This window comes from Gekko japonicus, unplaced genomic scaffold, assembly GCF_001447785.1.
Source record: "Gekko japonicus isolate JY-2015 unplaced genomic scaffold, Gekko_japonicus_V1.1 scaffold2404, whole genome shotgun sequence".
Classification (NCBI taxonomy): domain Eukaryota; kingdom Metazoa; phylum Chordata; class Lepidosauria; order Squamata; family Gekkonidae; genus Gekko; species Gekko japonicus.
In genome coordinates, this window is record NW_015172620.1 from 127,060 (window position 1) to 152,196 (window position 25,137).

Genomic DNA, 25,137 nt, shown 5'->3' on the forward strand with positions numbered 1-25,137 from the left:
CACGAGGCAGCCAGCTGTGCATGTGTGCGCATGCGCAGTTCAGCTGGGAGCTCTGATTGCTCCTGCAGACGTGCACGTCGGCGATCCAACAGCCGCGCTTGATACGGCGTGTCAGGTTGGTTCTACCTTTTACTAGGTTTATTTTTAGTGCGCATTTTAGGCCTAAAGGGACGGATTGGGGACGGGTGCGCACCGATTCCCAGATGTTGCAGTGAGATTGCGCCCGTTTGCTGCGCCACCGATCCGTCCCTCTTCCAGCCCAAAACCTCCAGTGTGACTGGGGCCATCAAATATTAATAGAATTGTTACAGTGTTATAGCAATAGACTGTTATACTGCTATAGCACTATAGCAATTACTGATGTTTTTAAAAAGCCATCCAGTGGTGTGGCAGGCAGGGAAATGCTGCTGGTGAGGGGTTGGCAGGAAAATTGAACTCATGTGGCTGGGATCTCTATAGGGCAGGAAAATGCCAGTATTCCTTCCAGACAACATGCTAACATGCTTGGACTGCTTCTTTCCAAAAAGATCAGAGCAACATAGATCTGGGAAAGAATGTATTGAGGATAGGGGAAACCTGGAAGCAGGACAATTACAGCACATTGTGGAAGCTCCAAAACAGAGTGTTCCAGCTTGGAAATATAGGCGGATCGAATATCTGTGTGTACTGCAGACAGCCTAGCAAAGTGTGGATAGTGAGATTTTCTTCTCTACATGCCAGAAGTAATACAAACAGTTTTGCTGACCTACAGGAATGTTACCCTTTTAAAATGGAAACCATGAATCCGGAAGCTGGCCAGGCCTTAATAATCATTACTAATGTAGAGGAGAAGAGAAAAAGAGATTGGATTTATACCCCGCCCTTCACTACCCGAAGACGTCTCAGAGTGGCTTACATCTCCTTAATCCCCTTTGGTCAGAAGTTGTTGTTTAGGCCTCCCCTTCTTGTACATAGACATCATCCCCTGCAAGAGTGGAGAGCACACTACATCAAATGTCTAATATGACCAGTAGGCATGCCAGTGAACAGGAGTTTGTCCATATGATAAAGTCTGGTCTGTTTTATGTATTTGTTTGTTTGTTTGTTTTGATTTACAAAGTAATTAAAACAATCATAGTAATTAAATACTTAAAACATAACAAAAAGGGCACAATAATTTAAGATGGGTAGCACTATAACTAGAACTAGCACTAGCACTAGAACTAGCAGCTAGCCCATAATCCCCCAAGTATGGTGATCTTCTTAGTCTTGGCTGTACAGAAATGGAAAGCTTCAGCAAGGGAGGCTGAATAGTTGGGTGCCCGCTGCCTCACCCAAAGGCCTGTTGGAACAGCTCCATTTTGCAGGCCCCGCAGAACTGTAATAAGTCCTACAGGGCCCTAAACTCAGATGGGAGTATGTTCCATCAGGCTGGGGCCAGGGGGGCAGAAAAAGTCTTGGCCCCAGTCGAGGCTAAGTGGATGTGCTTTGGGACAGGGACAACTAGCAAATGCTGGTCTGCCGAGCTTAAGGCTCTCTGGGGCACACATGGGGAGAGGCGGTCCCTCAGATATGTCGGTCCCAGGCCACATAGGGCTTTAAAGGTCAATACCAACACCTTGAAACAGATCTGGTACTCGGTCAGTAGCCAGTGCAATTGGCATAGCAGCAGCTGAATGCACGCCTGCACAGACACATTTTGCACTAGCTGGAGTTTCCGGATCAGCCTCAAGGGTAAGCCCACGTGGAGTGAGTTACAGTGGTCAAGCCTGGAAGTGGCCATTGCATAGCCAAGTCCTGGGGGAGAGCTGTCTGATCTGCCAGAGATGATAAAAGGCAGACCTAGGGTTGCCAGTCCAGAGGTGGGGGCAGGGCATCCGGCAATCTTTGGGGCTCCCTCTGGATGCCAGACCAGCCAACTGGATACCAGGGGAAGCCCTGCCCCAGTTGTCTGCAGCACCACAGAGCCTGCCCAGCAAACTGCGAATTCTCTGCATGATGTCATTGCGTGGGGGATGGCCCCTCCCCCTCCTGGAATGGCCCCCAATCCCCCCACCAGGGAGAAGATGGGACCTGGCAACCCTCGGCAGACCTGGCAATTGTGATGACCTGGGCCTCCATAGAAAGTGAGGCATCTGGGATCACCCCTGGGCTCCTTACCTTTTGGGCCAGCACAAGTGGTGCACTGTCCAAGGCAGGGAGCCTGATTCCTGACTCAACTCCCCTTCGGCTCAGGTACAGGACCTCTGTCTTCCTGGACTGAGCTCCAACCAGCTCTGCTGTAACCACCCAGCCATGGCCTCCGATGCTCTGTCCAAATTCTCTGGGATGGAGTCCAGGCAGCCGTCCAGAAACAGAGAGCCGTCCAGCAGCCACGCTGGGTTTTGCTTCTTTCCAAAACGTGCCCTTTGAACCAATAAACCATTCCAAACTGTGCGGCACAAGGAAGATCAGACGATGATTTCTGAGCCATTACGTCTTAAAATCAGGACACCCGCTGAGGAGTCTACAAAATCTGCCCCAGAGAAGAGTTTGTATTGTGTGCATTATTATCCCATTCGAAACACAGAATCCACCTCAAATAGCTTTAAAACCGTATTGTAGTGAAATATGCAGTTTGTTCCATTAACTACTCACTGAGTCAATTGGAGAAGTGCTATTATTAATTTCAATGAAAGCTAAAATGCAGTTCATTTTCTATAATTGCAGGCCCATGGCCTAAAGAGTCCGTAAAAGCTTTTAATCTGAGGCATTTTTAGAAGGACATGATTTAGCATCATCATGAGGTGCATAATTACGAAAGCCCCAGTAAAATACAAACGAAAAGAGATGCACTCTGTGTGATCTGTATCTCCGGTGTTGCAACCACACAGGTATCTTGCTTGGCACACCAACACTCAGTGAAAAACCACGTTTAGCCATGCCAACATTTACATCTCAATCCTAAACCCATTTACTTGGAACTAAATTAAGTCCCATAATTTATTTATTGTTTGAAATATTTATCTCCTGCCTCCTAGCAAACAGCTTCTCAAGGCAGCTTGATGGAAATATAAAGTTACGAAACACCAGTTGAAAAACAAGAAGCAGCAATAAAATGCAGTGAAAGCACAGGTCTGCAATAAAACACACGACTCAGGCCCCAGTCACACAGGCAGGAAAATGCGGGGGTGGGGGGAAGCGTGGCTGTTCGCCTCAGAGCAAAATAACACGCGGTTGCGCGATCAGACGTCCCGTCAAGGTCCCGTCGAGGTCCCGTGGTTAGGGGGGAGGTGCCGATCACAGGACAATCCTGTGGAGCGGCAAAGAAGCAGCCTCTCTAGCAAAAGGCTCCTCAGGTTTAACCCCTTCCAGGGCTGCAGAGGAATGCAAACTGTGTCCTCCGTCCGGTCTCCTCCAGGAGGAGCTGTAGCCGGGCCGCCCTCCCACCACGGCCCCCTGCACCTCCCTCTCTGCCGCCCGGAGCAGAGAGTTCCTCTCGAGCAGGCTGAGCCAGGAGTGGGGGGGGACGGAAAAGAGGAGGGGGCTGTGTTGTTTGTTTTTAAACGAAGTGTGCACATGTGCCGTTGGGTGCTTGTGCGCATCCCGTGGAGACTTGGGGGAAAAAAACCTTTTAGCGACAGGACATGGGCGGGCACCGGATGCCATGACCTACCACCGGAAACGCGTTCAGGCACCCGCCCTTTCCCTGCGGTTTCCGGAAACTAGTACCTCGGAGGTACTAGTTTTTTACCCCGCATCTTCTCCGGGAAGCCTCGGGTTCGCCACGGGAGCTCTACGCTCCCCAGACGTGGCGCTGTGATCGTGCCCGGAAAATCCGCCTATCTTCCGTCTCTGTAGCGTGGCTAATGCTCCGTGTGACCGCAGCCTCAGAGAGGCAGATGAAAGATATAAAAAAGAATTATCAGCAGATTTTTAAAAAGCCAGCAAAAGTAACTGTGTAAAGCCTGCACATGTATGAAACCCAATTAGCGACATTATTTGACACCCCTGCTCAATGGCATTATACCATGCCGAGGCCCCTCCCCTCCCCAAACCCTACCTTCCCCAGGCTCCACCCCCAAATTCTCCAGGTATTTCCTGGAGTTAGGTTCCAAGACGGTTCTTGGCCAGGACCATCCAGTGTCCTTTGAATTCAGGTTTCAGTGGTCTGATCCATTCCTCAAGGACCCGTGCCACAGTGGGAACAGCGCCACCTTTCAAGCCAAGTGCATGATCACAGCCTTCAGCTCAGACCCTAAACACTCTTACTTCAAATCAAGCCACAGAACTAGTGAGGGGCTGGTGCATGCAGCAACACACTGAACATTTAAAAGGGAGAGGGAAATAGGGGAAATTAGCTTGTTCAAGTCTAAAAGAGCCTATAGTTTGTTTGGGGTTTTTTTTTGGGGGGGGAGATAAGGCTTTGTTCCCTCTAATAGTAAAAGAGCTGTGTCCCCCTCCTGAAAAATGCAAAACAAGACCAGCATCGTGGGACAAGCCTTCCCTTTGCCCTGCTGCCATTAAGCTGAAGAGGAGCAGAGAGCAAAACCATGGTTTTGCCTCAGCTTCAAGGTGGAGATAGGAAGACTGGGGTTGGGGTTTCTCAGTCCTTGTGCCGTCAGGTTCCAAGAAAGTTTGTGATGGAGGGATTGGGCTCCTGGCTTCGCAAATTCCTCTTGGGCTCAGCTCAGGTACTGGGCATTTCCTGCTAAGGGAGAATCTTTCCCATGGGCATGCAGCCCCAGGTGAGCTTGCCAAGCAGGGAGTTGACTCTTTCCTTCCTAAGCTCCAAATTGGTCTGCTCGAGCCCTTGAGACAAATGAGTAGCCCTTGACGGGCATATAGAAAGGTGAAACTAATTCTAGACACCCCATCACTCTCCATCAAACTCTAATTCTAGACACCCTATCCCTTCTGTCCCCTTTGGGGCCCTGAAGGGATCTGCTTCCTGCTACCTTCCTCCTTTTGGATTACCTGTTATGGAGTATCTTGCTGCCTAGAGGCCATAGAGAGTAAAGGGAACCTGTATATTCAGAGACAGTAAATATCTGAACCCAGTGTTAGAAGGCAAGAGTGGTGGGGTGGGGCTTGACCTCTGTGCCTTGTTTATTGGTTCTTTGGTTGGCTGCTGTGTGGAACAGGATGCTACACTGGATAGCTCATTAATCTGATCCAACAGCTCTCTTCCTATGAGGTTGAAGGATTTGCCAGACCAGCCACAACAGTCTTACCCCTTTACCCCCCTTCTTCTACCTCTTTGGTTCTTCCATACCCTCTCTGAATGATGCATAGTGCAGTGTGTGGGTATTTGGTATCTAGGCATCTGAACATGGTCAGTCTCATATACAGCACTACTGTTGTATGCCTGATTTTATTCCAGCTCATTCCCATCAATAAAGCTCTCTCTGACTTTATTATCATACTTCTAGATGTCAGTGTTCTTTCCTGAGTTTCCTGAGGATCCTCACCACTAAGTCAAACAATCCTTTTATTATGATTTGTGTGGGTCCCAGTGCGCCACAGTACCCCTTCAAATAGTCTGTGGACTAGGCATCCTCCAGGAGACATGGAGGGTAGCTGTGTCAATTAAGGGGAAAACAATGAGCAAGATGGGAGAAATGGGTCTGCTCAAGCCCTTGAGGCAACTGAATAGCCCTTGGCAGGGATCTAGCAAAGAGCCCAAGGTGAAACCTAAGTCCGCAGCTCCTTTTAGCCAATGAGTAAGAGGTGACAGAATGGAATAATTTTCTGCTTAGGCTTAGGCTTCCCCAGAGTAAACTGAGGCTGGTTGGGAAATTAATTAATTAATTAAATTTATACCTCGCCCTCCCCAGGAGCAGGCTCAGGGTGGCTTACATTAGCTGGTACATAGGTACCAATAAAATTCACATAAAATCTGTTGAAACAGGTCAAATACAATTACGCTACAAATACAATCAAATCATAAAGTGCTGACAGTAGTTCATACATTACTTGATGTGGCGTGCAAAGAATGCATACAAATAGACAGTTTCCCCGCTCGGTGCTCTCCCTAAATTCACATGGACGCATGCATCTGTCCAACCACACACAATAGCATGTGGGTCAGTTTTGGCTAAATGCAATTATCAAGGATGCTCCTGGAGAAAAGTCTCCCCTTTAGCATGTAATGTGGTCCAGTGGGTGGTGCCATTCCAAGATGTTAATGAAACGGACTTTGAGGCTGTTGAAAACCCCATTCTGCAGCAGTGTGGCCTTGTTTTGATTAAGCAAAAGGGGGGGAAAGGCAGAGTAATTAAACTCTAACAGATATCCAGATTTCAAGGAGAAATAGGCATGACTGTAGAAAAGAGCAAGAGTCCAGTAGCACCTTAAAGGCTAACAACATTTGTGGCAAGGTATGAGCTTTTGTGAGTCACTGCTCGCTTCTTCAGCACTTCTTGCTCTTTTCTACTGCTACAGACAAATATGGCAACCAGGGGTCTTGTTGTAGAAAAAGAGCTGCCGGAGCTCATTAGCATAACTCATTAGCATAACTTATTTGCATATGCCACGCCCCCTGACATCACCAGAAGTGACAGAAGGCCACACCCCCTGACATCACCGGAAGTGTGTCAGAAGGCCCGGCATTGGTAAATATAATTGCAATAAGTATGATAGAGAATAAACTGCTGGAACTATTTCCATACGGGGGTCAGGGCTGGTGGAATGATCACCCAATGGTTTCTTATTTACCCACTTCTCTTATTTTTATCCTGTCTTTTGGAAAACAGCTCCAGTGTCTGAACTGTTATGGTCCCACTCTATGTGTTTCTGGATGCCAGGACATATACTCTCATACTTAAGTGCCATGCATTTGGATGTTGCCAAACACTGCCCATTTCACTGACTTCACCAGACATGAAGGTTGCAGAGGAACACCAGGCTCCTCACGCAAACCAATATTCATGTGTGTCTAACTAGTATCTCCTTTTTTGCAGAGATTCAGCCTACATCATATTTTTTCCGTACTGTGTTCCCAAACAATAAAGATTACAACCCATTCTCCATCCTCACCCATCTTCAATCAAAAACGGAGGTCCACAAAAACAGCCTGCCCTGCCCTGGATGGTCCAGTCTAGCCTGATCTCATAAGATCTCAGAAGCGCCTCCACTCCTCCTCCCGCTGCACTTGGGACTGGCAGGTGGAGAACGAAGGTGGCAGTGCTGGAAATGCACTGCACTTTGAGTATGGAAGCAGAGGCTACTGATGGATACGTGCCATGTGACAACGAACTTTTGCCCGAAAGGGAGCACTCTAATATGGCAATTGTCCTCACCTCAAACACACCTAATGGGCAGCATATCTCACCGAGTCACATGACAAGCAGCTTACAATACCACCTGAGGAACAATAGAAAGCTCTTCGTCGTGCGACGCCACAGCACTGGAGAGCACATCAACGCTGCCGATATTCACTAGTCACAGAGCAGCATGCCAATGACCCCCTGCCCCATTGGCCATACACGGAAAGAGCACTGTGCTGTGATTGGGCTCCATCTTGCCCACTTCCCTTGATGCAGCGTTGATGGAAATCCATATCAAACTGCTGTGCCATCTGTCCTTTTTTTATAGCTTTGTTTTCATCTGTTTTAACTATTTATTGTGGGAAATTTATTATGAAATGTTTTAATTCTTATTGTGAAATGTTTTAACTCCTGTTGTCATCCACTCTGAGCCTGCTCATGGTGAGGGCAGAATACAAGCTTAAATAAATAAATAAATAAATGAATGTAGGGTTGGCCCTGGTTAGTATTTGAATGGGAGACCACCAAGGAAGTCCAGATGGCTACTTAGAGACAGGCAAGGGGCAAGCCACCTTTGTTCGTCTTTTGCCTTGAAAACCCTAAAGGTTCACCATAAGTCGGCTGCGACTTGATGGCACTTTATATCCCCACAAACAGCTTGCAAATGGCCACTACTCACTGATGCTTCCTTCTGGCTATCACCATCAGGGCATCCAGATACTTCCGACAAGAGGTGGGATGTACCAAACTCACAGAATAATTGGGTGAATCTGTTGTATTGTTGTTTTAGCGCCATAACAAACATTCAAATCTTGGCTGCCTTTCAACCAAATGGTATGTCCTCCATTTTTGACACACATTGTACCGGTGTAAGTTTAACCCACACATTTTGGTCCCTTACTTTGCACTGATGCATAAAAGTAAGCTTTATTTTTAGCAAAATTGCCAGTTGTTCCTTAGGGAAACTGTTAAAGATACTTTATTTTCATAAAACTCAATGACCTTAACTGCGGATGCTTGTGAGTTCTGATGCATCTCTTAAATCTTCCTTCTTCTCAGCAGATACAAACAAAAAGATATTCCTTGGATACTATCCCATGAGAAGCAATAGAAGACATGCTAGGGGATGCTACAGCCCAATTCTTATTCTCTCTCTCTGAGAGGCCCATCACCCTGCAGATCTGGGAGTGGTGTGTGGCCTAGTGAGTTGTGTGGCTAAGGGTGAAATCCTAAGCATACGTCAAAGGCAGCAGTTAGTATCTCCTTCTGCATGAGTGGCAGGTGCAATACAGGAAGTCCTCATTTGAAATCTTGCCTATGCCATGAACTCATGAGGCAACCTTAGGCAATTCACTCTTCATTAGCATCCTCAAAACATTGGTCTTGAATGGGGAGAGAATACTAACCAACCTGCCAGGGCTATTAGAAAGATTATTGTAAGATGTGCGTGTTCTGAACATTGTAAAGCAATGGTCTTCAAAGAATGGGCTGGAACCCTCAGGTGATTTGTAGATCACTGGCCCCTATAGAGTGAACTTCTCTTGGCTGCCCTTTCAGAAGGACATAACTGCTTGCCCATATACATCGTGGCTCATGCCCCTCCACAGGCTGAGTGGAATACCAGAGCATGATGGGAAGGTCCATCAGTGGAGAGAATGCCTCTGTGGCTTGCTCCTCACCATGGTATACCTCCTGGTCTCTGCTTAGTTCACAGTCCATGGCCTTGATACTGGTGTTGTCATATAACTCTGCTCTGGCGTCTCCTCTACCTGCCAAATGACTCTGAGGTCACATGCTTGCAGCTCAGTAGCTCTGAGGTCTGGAAGGCTGAAGACTCTAAAGCATCATATAAACTATATTGTTATTTCCATGGATAGGCAGCATGCAATGCAGGCAGCTTCCCTCCTGGGGACATTTTTCAGACAAGACTCTTTTTAAAGGGAGGGGTGTGATAAAAGCAACTCTTCAGGGCCTCTCAACTGGAAGAGGCCATGTCAGCACTGAAACACAGAATTCTTTGTCAGTGTTTTGAGATCATCAAACCTGCTTCTTTCTGTGGTTAGCAGAAGGTAAACAAACCCAGGACAAATAATTTCAGAACTTTGTCCTGTGCCTCATTTACCAGACTATCGACTCTGGAGAAAGCATCTTACTCTTATGTGACCTATGAATTTAATCCATATTTAGTCCACTCATTCCTTTCCTGCTTGTCCCCACAGTCCTAAAGAGATCAGTAGGTATGCTAGCAACTTGGTTGGAGGTCAGGGCAATGCGCATTCCTCTGCCAAAAACAGTAAGGGACACTTACTGGTTCAGCACAAGTCCCTGTTAGGAATCCGTGTCAACCCCTCTTCCCCCCAATCCCACTAATTTTAGTGTTCCCTGAATTTGCAAGACCTGAGCAAAGCTGTTAATGATAGAACATTTTGGAGACAGAAGCGACTTGAAGCCACTTCCCTCTCTCACACCCACACCCCACTAAGGGGGGCTTCGCAGGATTTCCTGGATTTTGCAAGTGAATCCAATTGTATTTTTTCTTTCAGCTCCCAAAATCTTGATATTTTTGCATTAAATTCTGATGTCAAGTACAGGTAGTTTCTGAAAAGGTTACATGCCTATCCCCCAACTGAGGGAAAATCAGGGCTCTTTTTGTGGCAGGAACTCCTTTGCATATTAGGTGACACATCCCTAATGTAGCCTGTAAGAAGAGCTCTGTAAACTCTTGGAGGATTGGCTACATTGGGGTGTGTTGCCTAATATGCAAAGGAGTTCCTGCTACAAAAAAGAGCCCTGGAAAAAATGCAGCTGATACAGGGTGCCATGAGAAGGGAGGACCTCAAATTAATTTTTAGGCCTCAGGTCCCTCAGTGCTGTACAATCAATGGAATAGTTGCAGTATCTTATCCAAAGTGCAGACTCAAGGAGTTGTATGGATCAGCCTTCAGTAGCCGCAACTTCCAGTTAGGAAGAACATTCAATTCATGGAGGTCAAGCTGCAGTATTCCACCGTATTCTTAACCTGTGTTCCCTCTGAACTGAGTTAGTGTGAGCTAGCTCACAGTTTTTTAGCCTCCGGCTCACACATTTTTTGTCTTAGCTCAGGAAGGATGGCTCCAGAGCAAACTAATTTGTGCAGTAGCCAAATGACTCGCTCACAGCTTTAATGCCAGGAGCTCACAAAGTAGAATTGTTGCTCACAAGACTCCACAGATTAGAGGGAGCATTGTTCTAAACCATCATGAACTGTCTACCTGCACGAACTCGTACCTGTGCAAGAGAAGGTAATGTATGGACCAGTGCTCAGAATAAGTGGGGTACTTTTAACACACGGTGCTATGTTTAGAAATAAGGTAACCACAACACAACATGAAACCATACAAGATTACACAGACCTCAATTACTTTGAGACCTGTGTACAAGCTATACAGCTTGATTCACCAGGGAGAGAAATATGCATTGCTATTGAGAAAACAGAAGCCAAAATCAGGCACCATTACAAAAGGGAGCAAGGGTTGTTTTTTTAAATTTATTTTTCGCTCTTCTTTCAGTAATAACCACACCATTTGATTTCAGATGTTTGAAATAATTTAAAGACAGAAGGCACAGGAGAACAAACTCAATAATATAACTACAATAAAATTGAAAGGAACAAAAAAGGGCAAAAGAAGAAGAATCCACTCTGAGCACATTTCCATTACCAGAGATTGTGAACAGCACTAGCCCCCTGGCATGACGTCTACGGCACTGCTTGCAACTTACTGGGTCATGCAGCCAGAGCAAGAAAGAACAGTGTTTCGGCTTTGCCGGGGGAATTTCATGGGAGACCTCCACTTCACATGGAATATTCCTACCTTCAGCTATGCTCATTGCAGCTTGCCACGAGACACAATACACTTCATTTACAAAGTGTTATACTACAACCCGGAAGTTAGCCTTGCTTTTTGTTTTTTGAGGATGGGATGCAGTTTGTTTCCCCCTTATATGCTTTAGTACAGAAGTTCAGACTCAAGATCTCAGAACCTTTGCACCACTGTACCCGCTTATACTGCTGTACCGCGTGGCAGTGCTGGCGTATCACATTTCTGTGATATCACCTTGGAACCAGCTCCTCCGTAACCGTGACATGCCTCTTCTGCAGTCGCGGGAGTCTGAGGATGGCCTTGCCTTCAGGGAGATCCCTGATCATGTCCGTAGAGGATCCCCATGCAAACCTGGGCTCTCTCAGTCTGCCCTTGCAGAACACACGAAGCTAATTCTCCAAGACCAGTCCATAGGGGAATTTGGACATGTTCGTTTTCAAACACTCGCAGTCTCCCCTGGGGGAGCCACATTGCAAATGGCTTTTGAAATTAAGGGGAATTTCAAAAGCAATTTGACCTCGAGGGGAGCCAGGTGTTCAAAGAAACAGTTCCCAAGAGGCTAGCATCAGTTTCTTCTACGAGCCATAGCTTTTTGGATTTGGGCATTTATACCTGTCAGAGCATCCCCCCACCAAATGGGTCTGGATTTGCATGGGTGTGTCTTCAGACTGGACCAGAGTCTGGCTTCCAAGACAAAAATTCGACACAGTAATATACTGTACGGAGCGAGAGTACAAAAGCAAAAAGCTTCATATCATACAGAAAAGAAAACTTTGGTACTGGCAGTAGACTTTTTTAATGCAAAGGACTGAAGCTTTATTTTGAACAAAGGTACTTGAAAACCGTGGCATGCTGTAATATCCCTATCACATAAGTTGCTAAGTGAGTGTGGGGGGGAAATAAAAACACACAGACTCCACAATGAATATATGTGGTATTGAAATACATTCTCTGATCATTAATACTAGCATGATAATACATAAGGTAGATTTTTCATCCAATTTTTGACCATTCAGAAACTTGGTTGCATTTTTAAGTAGGCAAGACTTTGAAAACCACATAGAGGTCTGGAACTAGGTAAAAGCAGGCATTTGTGTGCCTTATAAAAGGGTGCCTGTCCTTTCAGACCAATTTTAAATCTGCACAAAGCTATCAGTTGATTTAGAAATGTAAACACGATTCTAGGTACAAAATTAGCGAGTTAACAATGCAACAGTAGGTTGAGAAAAAGAAAATTATTCCGCATATGTGAACAGATTGTTTCAGCATTTGATGTGAAGGCATCTGGGCTTTTGTTAGCACATGACAGGAAAAAATGTGCAATTCACTCTCTGTTTGGGAAAAAAAAGATAGAAAAAAATTCTCCTTTGGGCTTCCTGAAATTGTATTGTAGCACTCCCAGCAACAGCTTTTCCCTTTTCTCAAAATACTCCTCTGATTCCACATACGAGCCACACCAGAGAGCTACAGACAGCTGCAATATAAATTGTAAAAAGCCCCCCCCCTTAGAAAAAAAGGTTCATCAAAATTCTTACACAGTAAAACATTCATTTGGACCAGTAATATCAGCAAAAGCTAACATGGTAGATCAATCAAAGGTCACCCCAGTGTTTTGATATTGTTGCCTGCATTGTGGGTTATCATATCCTGTTTTCTTGCAAGGTACAAACGTATTTATACATTAAGCAGTTTTCTAAGAAACAGAACAATTATTGCACTTCATTTAGGAAAAAAAATCCCAGGCTTTTGTCCTATTCAGTGAACACTGGTGATGTGCAAATAAAAACTATGGGATGAAAACAGTTTTGTAAGAAGACTCTCCAAAGAATATGAAAGAACAGAGCAGGGGAGAATGAGGAAGATGTTCAGAAATGTCTGTCCCTTTTAAGCTTTTTAAAAAATGTGATTTGCTGCCATCAAAGCTCCCTCTCATGGAAAGGAAAGCTGAACTGAGGTGATCAATGTACTTTTGGCTTGCAAAAATACATTGGACTGTGGCTTGGAAAAGCAATTCAAGGGCAGTTAAAATCAGGGCAGAGAGCAGCCTCCGTTCATTTTGCCAGGATACTAAGTCACTTGTGTTTATGCTAGAAACACCTGCACGTCCAGTGCAGGAAAGAGGAATATGGTATACGCTGTAACTCTCAGGAATGGTGCAGCACAGAATGAGTGCTGCAGACACGAACTCCGGTCCAGTACAGCAGGGGTCCCCAACCTTTTCGAGCCTTTGGAATTCTGACACAGGCTCATGGGCCCAATCGCAAAATGGCTGCCCCGGGAGGTGGAGCCAATCGCAAAATTCTTCAACATTTCTAAGCAGAAGCCTTGTTTCACAAGATACATTTTGATCTGCACTGATGGGAAAACGCCCCGCTTAGTCTCTCCCACTTTCTGAAAGCACTTGGTGGGCAGCACACTGGGGATCCCGGAAGTACAGGCACTGACGCAGGGACTCACACCCATCTGCTTATTCAAGCTGCACGCTGGAAAACATCCAACACCACAAATGGCCGGGGCTGTATTCTGAACACCCTATGGACATCATTGCACAAGGGTGGAGGATTTAACATCCTTGGAATCTCAGCTTTCATTTAAAGGAAAACAACAAGAACAACATGGGTTCTAGCCCTTATGGATGAAGACGTAAACTGGAAAAGGTGTGGCTATTGACGGGTGATATCTTGGAAGTCTGGAGGAGGGGCCAGTGTTGAGCAGAGGCTGAGGCATCGTCGTGCTGCACGACTCCTACGGCTACTGGAAGCAGAATAAATTATGCAAAATACAGACCATTAGATGCACGTTTTCATAATTTATTCAGGTTACAGAATCTGGATTTCTTCAGCACAGAGTGTACACAACCTTGTCTATAGTACAGTGCAGTACGTGCACGTAGGATGCATGTGGGTATCTGTCTGATGCAGAAACAACCCAGGAGATGGTGCAGATCTTACAGATTGGCTATGTGCTGGTGCTGCGTCTGACATGAACCTGACCTTGGAGTTACCCTTGTGTACCCAACACCCTTGAATGACTAAATGCCAAGGATGGTCTCACAAGCAAACACCGTACTCGATGATAAAAATAGGGACCGTTGGGCAGATGCTACAACCATCATGAGGAAACCCACTGGAGTAAATGGTACGGTGGGCTACTGTCCAATGCTCCCTTGCACAGAGAGTTTCCAGGCCAGCACGATGTATTCCTAGTGGCGGCAGGCAGTAGCATAGCAACTCTCCATCCAATGGGGGCAATCCACGTGCTGTGTTACTTTCACATAGCGGGGTTATATTCTCTGCAGCAGGTGCTACATGGAACTGCGTCCTGCTGCTTCTAACGTGACAGCCATAACACAAACACTTCCAAGAACAGGAGCCGCTTGCAGGAGCACTCTAGTTCAATAGTAACACTGGGAGTATATTTTAACAGATTTTAAAAGGTGCTTCTGCCTCCCCTGTGACGATGGCAGCAAATCTGGAAGCAAAAAAGGAAATGTCTCACACCTGCTACTAGGAGGAGGTGATGCTGTTCCCCACTGCAAGGTAACTGCTGTTTCCCCCCTATAGAGATTCTGTGAAGTTTGGGCCAGGGGCTATCAACACAGGGAACAGCTTCACTGGCATTGAGACTGGCAGGTGTCTGGCAAGCTGGAACCTTAGCAGACTGGCCACCTGCTTTTTTTTAAAAAAGCACTACAATTGCCAGCGGAAGGCAACCCTGAAAATACCCCCAGGATCCTATAGCGTGTGCAGGGGGATGCTTTGAGTGTCAGTGTGGAAAAACACAAACCAAAACGAAACATGGTGGGAACGACGGTTTCAAGATGGAAAGATGCACACAGTGAGGTTGAGAATCTTCCCTCCCGAATGCACAACCCAAGATATGAACGTAGCAGTTTTTGGCCCAGCTTATTACCAGCTGTATCAGTAGTAGGAAAGAAAGAAATCAATCAAACAAACAAAATACACAGCTTGAGGATTTTGAACCAGCCATCTAGAAAAAAGTAAGCTGCTTGAACCGAAATTTCTCTCTCTCCTTTTTTTTTTTTTTTTTGCAGGTCTATATGAGACTTCCTGGCCAGCAGATAACTGTCAAAGTGACTTTGTTCCTCTGTTCCTTCAACATAGGGACCAGCGCTGAATGGCTCATGCCCACGGTTGAAAGTCCATTCACTGCAACTATCATATCGCCGCATCTAAGAAAGGAAAAGGGGAAAGGGGGGGGGGTGTCAGTGAAGGTTACGAATCTGCTGCAGCTACGATGTCCATGCCCTTTAGCCCTGGCCTTTGGACTAAGACCCACAACTAAGACACCCGGCCATCTCAGGAGGGTTGTACCAGGGGCAGGGTCACCGTTTTCTTTTCACCTTTTCTTAATGTTTTTTTAAGACAAGAGCTAAGAGAGAGCAGAGCTGAAAGATGCAAGGCAAAGAAATAAGGAGAAAGTAGGGAGAGGGTCGAGGAGACAGGCAGAAGCAGACCGACAGACATATATGAAAAATTTTAAAAATGGGACCCCATTTAGCAGGCTGGGGTTAGAAAAGTATGTCCCAGGCCTGAAATTGATGAAGGTTTCTGCCTTACCAAAAGAGCTTTCTGATCAATAATACCTTGAGGAGCAATGAAAAAAGGTTGGAAACACACACAGGCAATGTCAAGTGAAGGATGCTGAAAGGACCTGCGTTTGAATTAAAGTACTGTTTTTATCATTAGCCATGTCGTGTGACACAAAGCAGAAATATCAAGGACATGCGCCACAATCCACAACAGGTCAGGGCAAAGTCACAGCGTTTATAAAAACAGGGAGCTGCTACAAAAAAAGGAGTCTTCTTTTAAATGCAGTATTGTGACATAATATATAGTGCTGGCAGTCTGTCTATAAGCACATTATTGCAACATAGGACTAAAAATAAACCCTTACTCATCCCTGACTATTAAATCCTTAGCCACAAAATAAAATTCTGATGCCTGCTTTGGAAAACTTTGAGCGGAAGATAGACCCAGAGTGGAGGAGCTGAGCTTCATGCACAGGTGGTATATCTGCACAACCTCTTTTTTCCCACTGGTAAGGAGATACTGGGAATAGCTGGGAGAGCTTATAACTGATTCCAACAGGTACCCTCAAATGTAGGGCAATGAGTGCAGATATCACATAACTAACAATGTTGCATGACACTGATCCTCCTAATATTGGAAAGAGCATTGTTCCTTGCAAGCAGGTCAGACAGTCTTCTCATGAGCAGGTCCATATATTTGGCATGGTGGGCTGGGGAGAAGAAATTGCTGGAACATGTCTGTTATATGGCTGGGGTGTGCACCTTGTTTTCATTCTAATGGTGCATTGTGGCAAAACCCCCTGAATACACGGAGAGGCTCTTTTAAACTGTAACAGGAAATGAGGAGAGGCTGGGCTGTGGGGGCTGTACGCAAAGCCCACAGCACCAGTCATTGGAGAGTGGGTGGTGGTGGTGGAGTTACAACTAGAGGGCTGAACAGGAACTGCAGCTAGAACAAGGCCTTAAGCTGAAGCGCTTAAGTGAATCGCAGCTAGCAGGAAGTACTGCTCCGTAGCTCAGGGTCCACATATTCTTATATTCATAGTGTTGGCCAGTTTAGAGGCTACATACTGTCTGTCAATCACAAGGGCAGATGGCATATCAAATGCCCCATGTTATCTTCTGTGCTTGAAGAGGGACCTGCAGCCTGAGCATCGTAAGCCGAGGTGGTTCAGTCCCAGCCTCTGGCCATGAGGTTCCTCGTTCCAACTCCAGAAGGGGGAAAGGCAGCTTAGCCTGAGCATCGTAAGCCAAGGTGGTCCAAGCCACGAGGTTCCTTGTTCCAACTCCAGAAGGGGGAAAGGCAGCTTTAGATATGCTCCAATTAGTATGCTGTAAGGGATGGACTTCTGGGCTTGTATCAGGGACAATGCCGTGAAGCTCAGTGGGTGACCTTAGTCCAGTCACTCTCTTGTCTACATCTACTTCACAAGATCATGTATGTTGCCCTGAGTTCCTTAGAGGAATGGTGGGATCAAAAATGTAAAAAATGAATAAACTGAATGACTATATGAGCCATGTATCCTCTGCAACACACTCTCTCTCTCTCTCCCTCCCTCACCTGTTATTCCCTGCTTTGCTTAGTGGCCATCAAATCCTAAATGTTATGCTTGCTGAAATCTAATCTCAACAGAAATGCAATTTACATTTCCTTGACTCAGACTTCAGGCTTCCTTTGGGGCGGAATAACTTACAACCCTGCATGATGAGATCCAGCACAGAGTACTGGTCAGAGCGTTGGATGAGAATCTTGGAGACCCAGGTCTGAATCCCCACTCTGCCATGCAAGCTTGCTGGGTGGCCTTGGACCAGTCACCATTTCTCAGCCCGACCGAAGCTCATAGGGTTGTTGGGAGATTAAAATGGAGGCAAGAAGAACAACGTAAGCGTCTTTGGGTCCCCATTGGGGAGAAAGGTAGGGTATAAATGAAGTTAAATAAATAAAACTGTTGACCTGCTCTTTCAGGGAAGTATAAAGGCGAAACAGCAAGGCTTACTTTAGTCTTCCATCAAAGTATGCTGGTGTTCCCAGGACAATCGTTTTTATGAAGAAAGGCTGGTTCGTGTGGTTCTCCTCATAGCCGCCCACAATGCTGAAGCCCCAGCTCGCTAAATTGCTCCTCCGCAGGACGACATCATGGCAGCTATGCAGGCAGCTGTGCAAGAAGAGAGCAAAGGGTGGGGGAGGAACATCGATCTATCTCCTCATTCATACCTAAAACAAAGCACCCTCTTGCCCTTTAACTGGAGCCCCAACATGCTTACAATAAAGACTGTTCTGCAAAGCTCATCAAGAAAATGTACAGAAAAATCATTATATTCAAGGCAGACAGCCACTAATGCAGGGAATGCAGGGGTCCCTAAATTTGTTAATTGTGTGTATTGAGAAAGGATTGTGGGCACCATTCCAAAATGGCATGGGAGATGGTAGGACGTCAAAAAATGGCTGCCATGGGATGTAATTACAAAAAGTTGGGAGGTTCCAAACCAAGTATCCTCCTCTGTGGGCAGCTATTTCTGAATGGCGACACTTTCTGGAATCTTCTGAAGCATTTCCTGTTCTTTTGAGACGGAAAAGGCTATTTTCTTTGGGCAGGATTGTCATTCCCCCGGTCGGGACAGGGGTTCCCCCGATTTTGGCCCCCCCTATCCGCTGCCAGCTAGCTGACCGACGGGGGAAGCCCCACCCCTGAACAGTAGCATCCCGCAGGGACACCACTGATGCAATGACCGGTAGTGATGTCATCATGCTGGGGTGTCACATGGCAACACTCTAACATTCGAGGGGATGTCATTTGCACATGGGGCAAAAAAATCCCCCAAGGAGCTGGGAGCCCCCCACTGCAGGTAAGGTGAGACCTGGCAACCCTAGGTTTTGGAAAGTGGTGTTTTGGGGAAGTGGTGCTTTGGGGAAGTTGTCAGGAAACAGATTGATGGGTATTATGGTACCCAGGGGTGCCATGTTAGGGATCACTGACTTAACCAATAACTGCCCTCTAATCTATAATTTTCTAAATTAGTGTTATAAGCATACAGTCAAACAAGTATCTATTTACATATATACAAAGAATTTTGCGGGGCCAAGGCTGATGGTTCAAAATCAGGTAAAATATATTTTATTACTTAGTTACATTTCCAAATAATTCCTTACACATTTTGCCAATAGGCTTCGTCGGGGGAATCTGTTTGCCTGGCAGTACACTTTTTGAACAACTACTGCAAGATGAACAGATTCCCCTGACGAAGCCTCTTGGCGAAACACGTAGGGAATTTTTTTGAAATTTAACTGACTAATAAGATACATTTTTACCTGATTTTGCACCATCGGCCTTGGCCTTATTTTTTAATCTCCTTTGACTGGTGTGGCTCTTTATTTTCTTGTTACAATAGAATTTTGTACAAACTCACAGATGGAGTCAAGGAATGAAAAATTTAAATGACAGATTTCTCTTTTTCTTCTCTAACAAGCTTGGTTAACAGTCAAACCTGCAAATATCTCTCCTATGGCTCTTTATCTAAACTATATATGTCTTGCCTTATCTCCTCAGACTCCGCATTCAAAACCACACCATGGCACCCTAGGGAAAGGGCAGGGGAGGGAAACTTGCTCATGTACTGTAACACATTCTAGAATTGCACACTTCCATGCTTAGGACTTATGGAACGCTTGCCAAAAAAAATGGCTACTGAAGCTAAACAAACTGCCCAGAGGGTGTTTCAAAGGCATGTCATCACAAAAAAGGCCACTGCTACAGAAGATAGCCCATACAAGGACAGGGACTTTGGTGTCAAGCAGTACCTTGGAAGTCCCAGCCACATCACCCATGAGGGTGACCAACTGGCATCATATTCATTCTCGCTGATGGTGCTTGGTTGTTCGTCAGTTGCCTGGGGCTGCTCTTCGGCGATCTGGACCTCCAAAGCTTTAAGGGAAACGACTGAGGAGGCTGTGCTGGCTTTGAGCATAGCCACTGCCTCGCTGTGACTCAAGTTGGTCAGATCAATGCCGTTTATATTCATCAGCACATCACCTGGACAAAAATGCAAGTGAACAAAAAAGCCTCTGTTAGGTGGACCAACGGCCCATAACTTCCCTGTGAAAATGGCAAGGCTGCTCATGTCTGCTCCTTCTCACTAGCACCCGGATCCTACAGGTACACAGGAGGCCTGAATATACAGCAGGCAGCATCCTGTGCTGAGCAAGTGCTGCTGCTTACAGATTACAAACAGCTACACATGATGTTTGTGGCATCTGGTCAGTGTTGCTGCCTCTGGGCTGAGTGAGAGCTTCATCTCTAGTTCTGTACCATTTCAGGCTCTTTCAATGTGATCACCAGAAGCAAAAGCAAGGAAACCAGTGGGGGAACATCTTGCCTGCAACAAATCACCTCAGCTGTGCTTTTGGGGGTGGGGTGTGTTTCTTTTGGGCCTGCAGGTATTTGGGCTGGAAGTGGCCAGGGGTTCAAGCTGATGGGCATAGGCTTGCCAAGTCCCCCTGGGGGGGGGGGACCCCCCCGCCCCAGAGGCCTGTTCCCCGCTGCCGGCGGATCGGGCCCTGGGGGGAACCCCACCCCGACGTGCACGTCATCCGAGGGAAAACTCTATGGTTTTCCCTCGGATGGTTGTAGCCCCGCCCCCAGCGTGCCCCGCGTCGTCACGTCACTTCTGGGTGACGTGCGCGCACACGCGTGCTCTGGACGCAACCCGGGAGTCCCCCGCTCCAGGTAAGAAAGCACTTGGCAACCCTAGATGGGCAAGGGTCAAAGGGCTCTTGGCCTATGGCTCATAAGCGGGGGTCCTACAATAGTTACCTTGGTAAAGAAGGACCCCCATACTGGATGTATGTTTTTTGTTTCATTTTGATGGTTTACATTATAGCATTTACTTTGAAAATTTCTGTTCGCCACTTTGGGTTTCTTGGGAGAGAAACAGCACAGAAATGTTTACATAAATAAAGAAGACAAACTGGGCAAAAGAAATGCAACAGTTTCTTAATTTTGCATACTACAGCACAAGTTGAGATAGGTGGGGTTGAGAGAGTTCTGAGAGAACTGTGACTGGCCCAAGGTCACCCAGCAGGCTTCATGTGGAGGAGTGGGGAATCAAACCTGGTTCTCCAGATTAGAGACCATTGCTCTTAACCGCTACACCATGCTGGCCCCAAGTATAGCAATGAGTATAAACTCATTTAGGAAGTTTAGATAAATAACTACCAGTTGCCAGGGTCTGTGCTGAACAGTTTTCCCATCAGTAAGGCTGATGTGTGCTTTCTACAGCCTTTGTGAGAGACCTGGATAACTATACCCTTTTGGAGACTAGCAGACTAAGGGCAGGAAAACACGTTTTGGACACACAGCTCATCATTTGAAGAATGTCTTGCAGACAACCTCCCTTCCCATAAAACGTTCTCTGAACAGTCAGCTGCACAATCAGTCCCAAAACCGGATGCATGCTCTTATGTGCAGCTGTGAGAGAACAGACTGTAGGCAGATCGTCAGCTTGAGAGAATTTGACAAATAACTTTCCATTCCCGCCAGGACGTTCCCTACAGCTCTCTTTATGAAAACAGCCATTTCCTCAGTGTGGGTTTAAATACTAAGCCTCCATTAATAGGATGATGATTTATTGCTTTGGAGTGTTCAAACAACTTCACCATTTTACTATCCTAGGAACCCTCCCAATAAAAACAGCAGCAGCAGCTCTGCATATCTATCACTTACAGTGTTTAAAGAGCTTCACAAACATCCATTTATTCATTGCATTTCAGATACCTCAAGGTTTTCCTTTTGTTTCTACAGCAACAAGCTTCCACAGATACCCACCGGAACACTATGGGTTGGATCCAGACTAAATTTTCCACTAACGGAAGAAGAGGTGTAATTTCTGCCAGTTCCCCCTTCCCTCTCCAGCCCCCCCCCTCTCCCCTCATACTATTCCTAAGAGTCCCCTGTCCCCCAAGAGCAGCATTTTGGGGAGATCAATGGGCCATAGCAGGAGCAGGGAGACAATCAAGTTCCATTTAGGTGACAAAAGCAATTTCCACTAGTGAAAATTTAGTCTGGATCCAACCCAATGTCTCGTAACCTTTACAACAGTTTTGTAAGGCAGGCCAGTACTATTACCCCCATGTTAGGCGTGCTGCATGGGTGGCAGAGAGTGATTTGCCCACTGGGTTTGTGCCAGAGGCGAGATCTGAACCAGGGACCTCTTGGATCACACCTCACCCGCTTAACCACTGCACCACACCGGCTCTGACTGTATTATTATTATTCCCATATTACAAGAGGGCTGCCACGGATGGCAGAGACAGTGGTTGCCCTAAGGCCACCCACCAAATTCATGGCAGAAATGAGATCTGAACCGGGAACTTCCTGGTTCACCACTTGTTCCCTCAGCTGCTTCTCCACAGCAGCTTCCCCGTACTAGAAACACATTTTCTAGTGAATGCATGCTGTGTTTGCATGGAAGCTGTTGCGTTACTATGCAACAGGGTTGCAATCCACCATGAAGTTACTATGATATGAATGGAAGCTCCTCTTCATTACAAGGGAACAAGCTTTGTGCAAGGGAGCTTCCTAAGGGGAACTGTGAACTTATTCGGCATGAGAGCCATTTGGAATTCCTACCTCTTTTAATCCTTCCGTCTCTCGCCAGGCAGCCATGGGGCTGCACACTCGTGACAAATATCGGCAATTCCCCACTTTTGCTGCCTCGGCCTCCAGCCACAGTCATGCCGAGGGATTCGTGGGGTTCCTTCTTCACCGTGATGTGCTTCTCTTGACAAGTGACGCACTGGGAAAGATCCTGCAATGAGATGGTGAAGGTTTTTTTTGTTTTTTTAAAGGACATTAAAGTAAGGTTAAACCCGTGTTTAACCATTTATGGTTGGGCCTCCCCCCCCCACATGGCATGCCTTCATGGACTTCCTTGGAAATAGGTTAAACCCATGTTTAACCATTTATGGTTAGACCTCCCCCCCCCCACGGCATGCCTTCATGGACTTCCTTGGAAATACAAATAACAGTGCAAGTTTCTAGTCCTTGAGGCTGTGCCAGCAATCCTAGAAATATAAAGTGACGTCTAGTGAAAGCTCCAAAACCTGATGAAGTCTATGAAAGGTTCTGAACAACCGAAGAACATGGGAGTTCCCTCGCAGATTCCTGTCCATCTTTGAAAGCTATGATTCTTTCTCCCTTGGTATATATCCCTACGGGCCATTTGAGGTGGCGGTCGGCTGAAGAATACAGCAAAGGGAGCTGGAGCCAGTTCTTATATTGCTTTACGTAACAATACACAGCTTGCCTGCCTGACCTCGTAGGGTGATCTCATGTTCTTCATTTGTGCTTATACACTGTATTATATATGGAAGCAGATACTTATAGGCAGGGAAAGCTGCTGAGTAAGATTAAGAAGGGGAAGAACGACAGTGTAATCTTATGCACAATTACTCTGATCAGATGGGAGTCAATTCTACATAGGATCCCACTGTTAGTCTCTCTAGGTTTTAATTCTTGAATAAGATCCTTATCCTGGTTCATTTAACACTACAGCAACTGCTAGTCTTTGCAGATATCTGATAAAGTACGCTGTTTACATGAAGGTGCTGACTTGTGAGCTTTATTGACCCGCGGCTCCCTCATACCCTTGGAGAGCCACGTAATGTTAACCCATTGCATGCCCTTAACCAAAGCCTGCATTGCTGGTGGGAGTGCAAAGCTATTAAAAATTGTTGGTTACTTGTCATTCGAAAGATCAAGGTGTTAACTGATTATAATATACCATGGGATCCAGGTTTAATTCTACTAAATTTATGGCCTGCTGATGGGTTTTCATTTTCTAGTAGAAAACTGGTTGGCACTTTACTTACGGCAGCAAAAATAGTTATTGCCAAGCATTGGAAGGACCCAAACTCTCCAAGTATACAACACTGGCTACATAAGGTGTGGGATTTATTCTTATTAGAGAATTTTAATACGTTTCACTCAGAAATCCAAACAGAATGTGAAATGATGAGCCCACTGCATGCTTGGTATCCTTTGCTGGATAAAATTGATATAGACAAATTTGACTGGGAGAATCTCAGTAATGTTAAATATAAGTTATTATTGTATAATGGATAATTGTTATCTTGTAATGTTATTGGAAAACGGTGTTTGCAATACCTTTGCTTTGTTTTTTTTATCCTTCCTGTTGAAATTGTTCCTGTGTGTATAAAATTCTTAATAAAATGTATTGTTAAAAAAAAAAAATCAAAGCCTGCAGATGTAAAATCTGATCTCATTCAGACTTACCTTATGTGGGCTGGGCCTATTACTATGATACAGCTGATGAGACTGGTGTTGGCTGATGGGATGACTCCCACCGTCTCTGAGGATGCTCATGATCTGGGACTTGGCTGGCCTGGAAATGGTTAGACTCACTCTTTCACCACTGGCCTGTGGAATAGAGATATAGAAAAAAGAGAGGGGAAATACCTGACATTATTCCTTGCAGGTTGATTAATGAGAATCAAACACAACCCAGATACCCTGTAACATGAGCAGGTTAATTTCATCGTATATGCTGCCTTCCAGATGGAATTCACTGCCACAGGAGGTGGTGGCAGCTACAAGGATGGACGGCTTCAAGAGGGAACTGGATAAAGAAGAGAAGAAGAGAAGAGATTGGATTTATACCCCGCCCTTCAGTTGGAGTCTCAGAGCGGCTTACAAACTCCTTTCCCTTCCCCTCCCCACAACAGACACCCTGTGAGGTGGGTGGGGCTGAGAGAACTCTGACACAAACTGCTCTTTTTCAAGGACAGCTGTGCCAGCGCTTGTGACTGACCCAAGGTCACATAAGCAGGTGCAAGTGGAGGAGTGGGTTCTCCCAAATTAGAGTCCACACACTTAACCACTACACCAAACATATGGAGCAGAGGTCCAGCAGTGGCTATTAGCCACAAGGTATAGATAGAAACTCACAGGCTGGGGCAAGTGATGCTCTGTATTCTTGGTGCTTGGGTGGGGGGGCAATAGTGGGAGGGCTTCTAGTGTCCTGGCCCCACTGCTGGACCTCCTGATGGCGCCTGGTATTTTTGGCCACTGTGTGACAGAGTGTTGGACTGGCTGGGCCATTGGCCTGATCCAACACTGGCTTCTCTCATGTTCTTATGAATACACTGCACAAATGATATATTTAACTTAAGAATTTACACAAGTATTGATGCAGACATCTTTAAGCTTATGCCTGTATAATTAAAGTTGGGCATCACTAGTATTATAATATCTATTTATGAAACTATTGGGTCTCTCCTCAGAATGGTCACCTGAGCACACCAAAGTATTTTAATTGGCCTGCACTTCCAAGATGGAATCCCTTATCATTGGCCAGGGAAAAAAGAAAACTCAGCTCCTGAAGCTACCAGCAGCTGGATGGTGGGGTTGACAGTGGGAGCAGAAACATCTGGGACATTCTCCCCCTTTATCATCTGTATCAGTCCCAGCTTCTCAGCATTCCA

General features: G+C 45.9%; 1 protein-coding gene across 1 annotated transcript in view; it reads right to left on the bottom strand.

Annotated features, from left to right (window-relative positions):
- Nucleotides 1–15,142: 15,142 nt before the first annotated feature.
- Nucleotides 15,143–25,137, bottom strand: part of LNX2 (ligand of numb-protein X 2) — a 101,083-nt gene continuing 91,088 nt past the window's right edge. Inside the window, exons 6-10 of the mRNA XM_015421669.1 lie at nt 23,930–24,073; nt 22,265–22,442; nt 19,438–19,669; nt 17,636–17,794; nt 15,143–15,278 (exon numbers count right to left, since the gene is read on the bottom strand). Coding sequence (XP_015277155.1) covers nt 15,143–15,278; nt 17,636–17,794; nt 19,438–19,669; nt 22,265–22,442; nt 23,930–24,073 — 849 coding nt within the window. The remainder of the gene's footprint in view (nt 15,279–17,635; nt 17,795–19,437; nt 19,670–22,264; nt 22,443–23,929; nt 24,074–25,137) is intronic.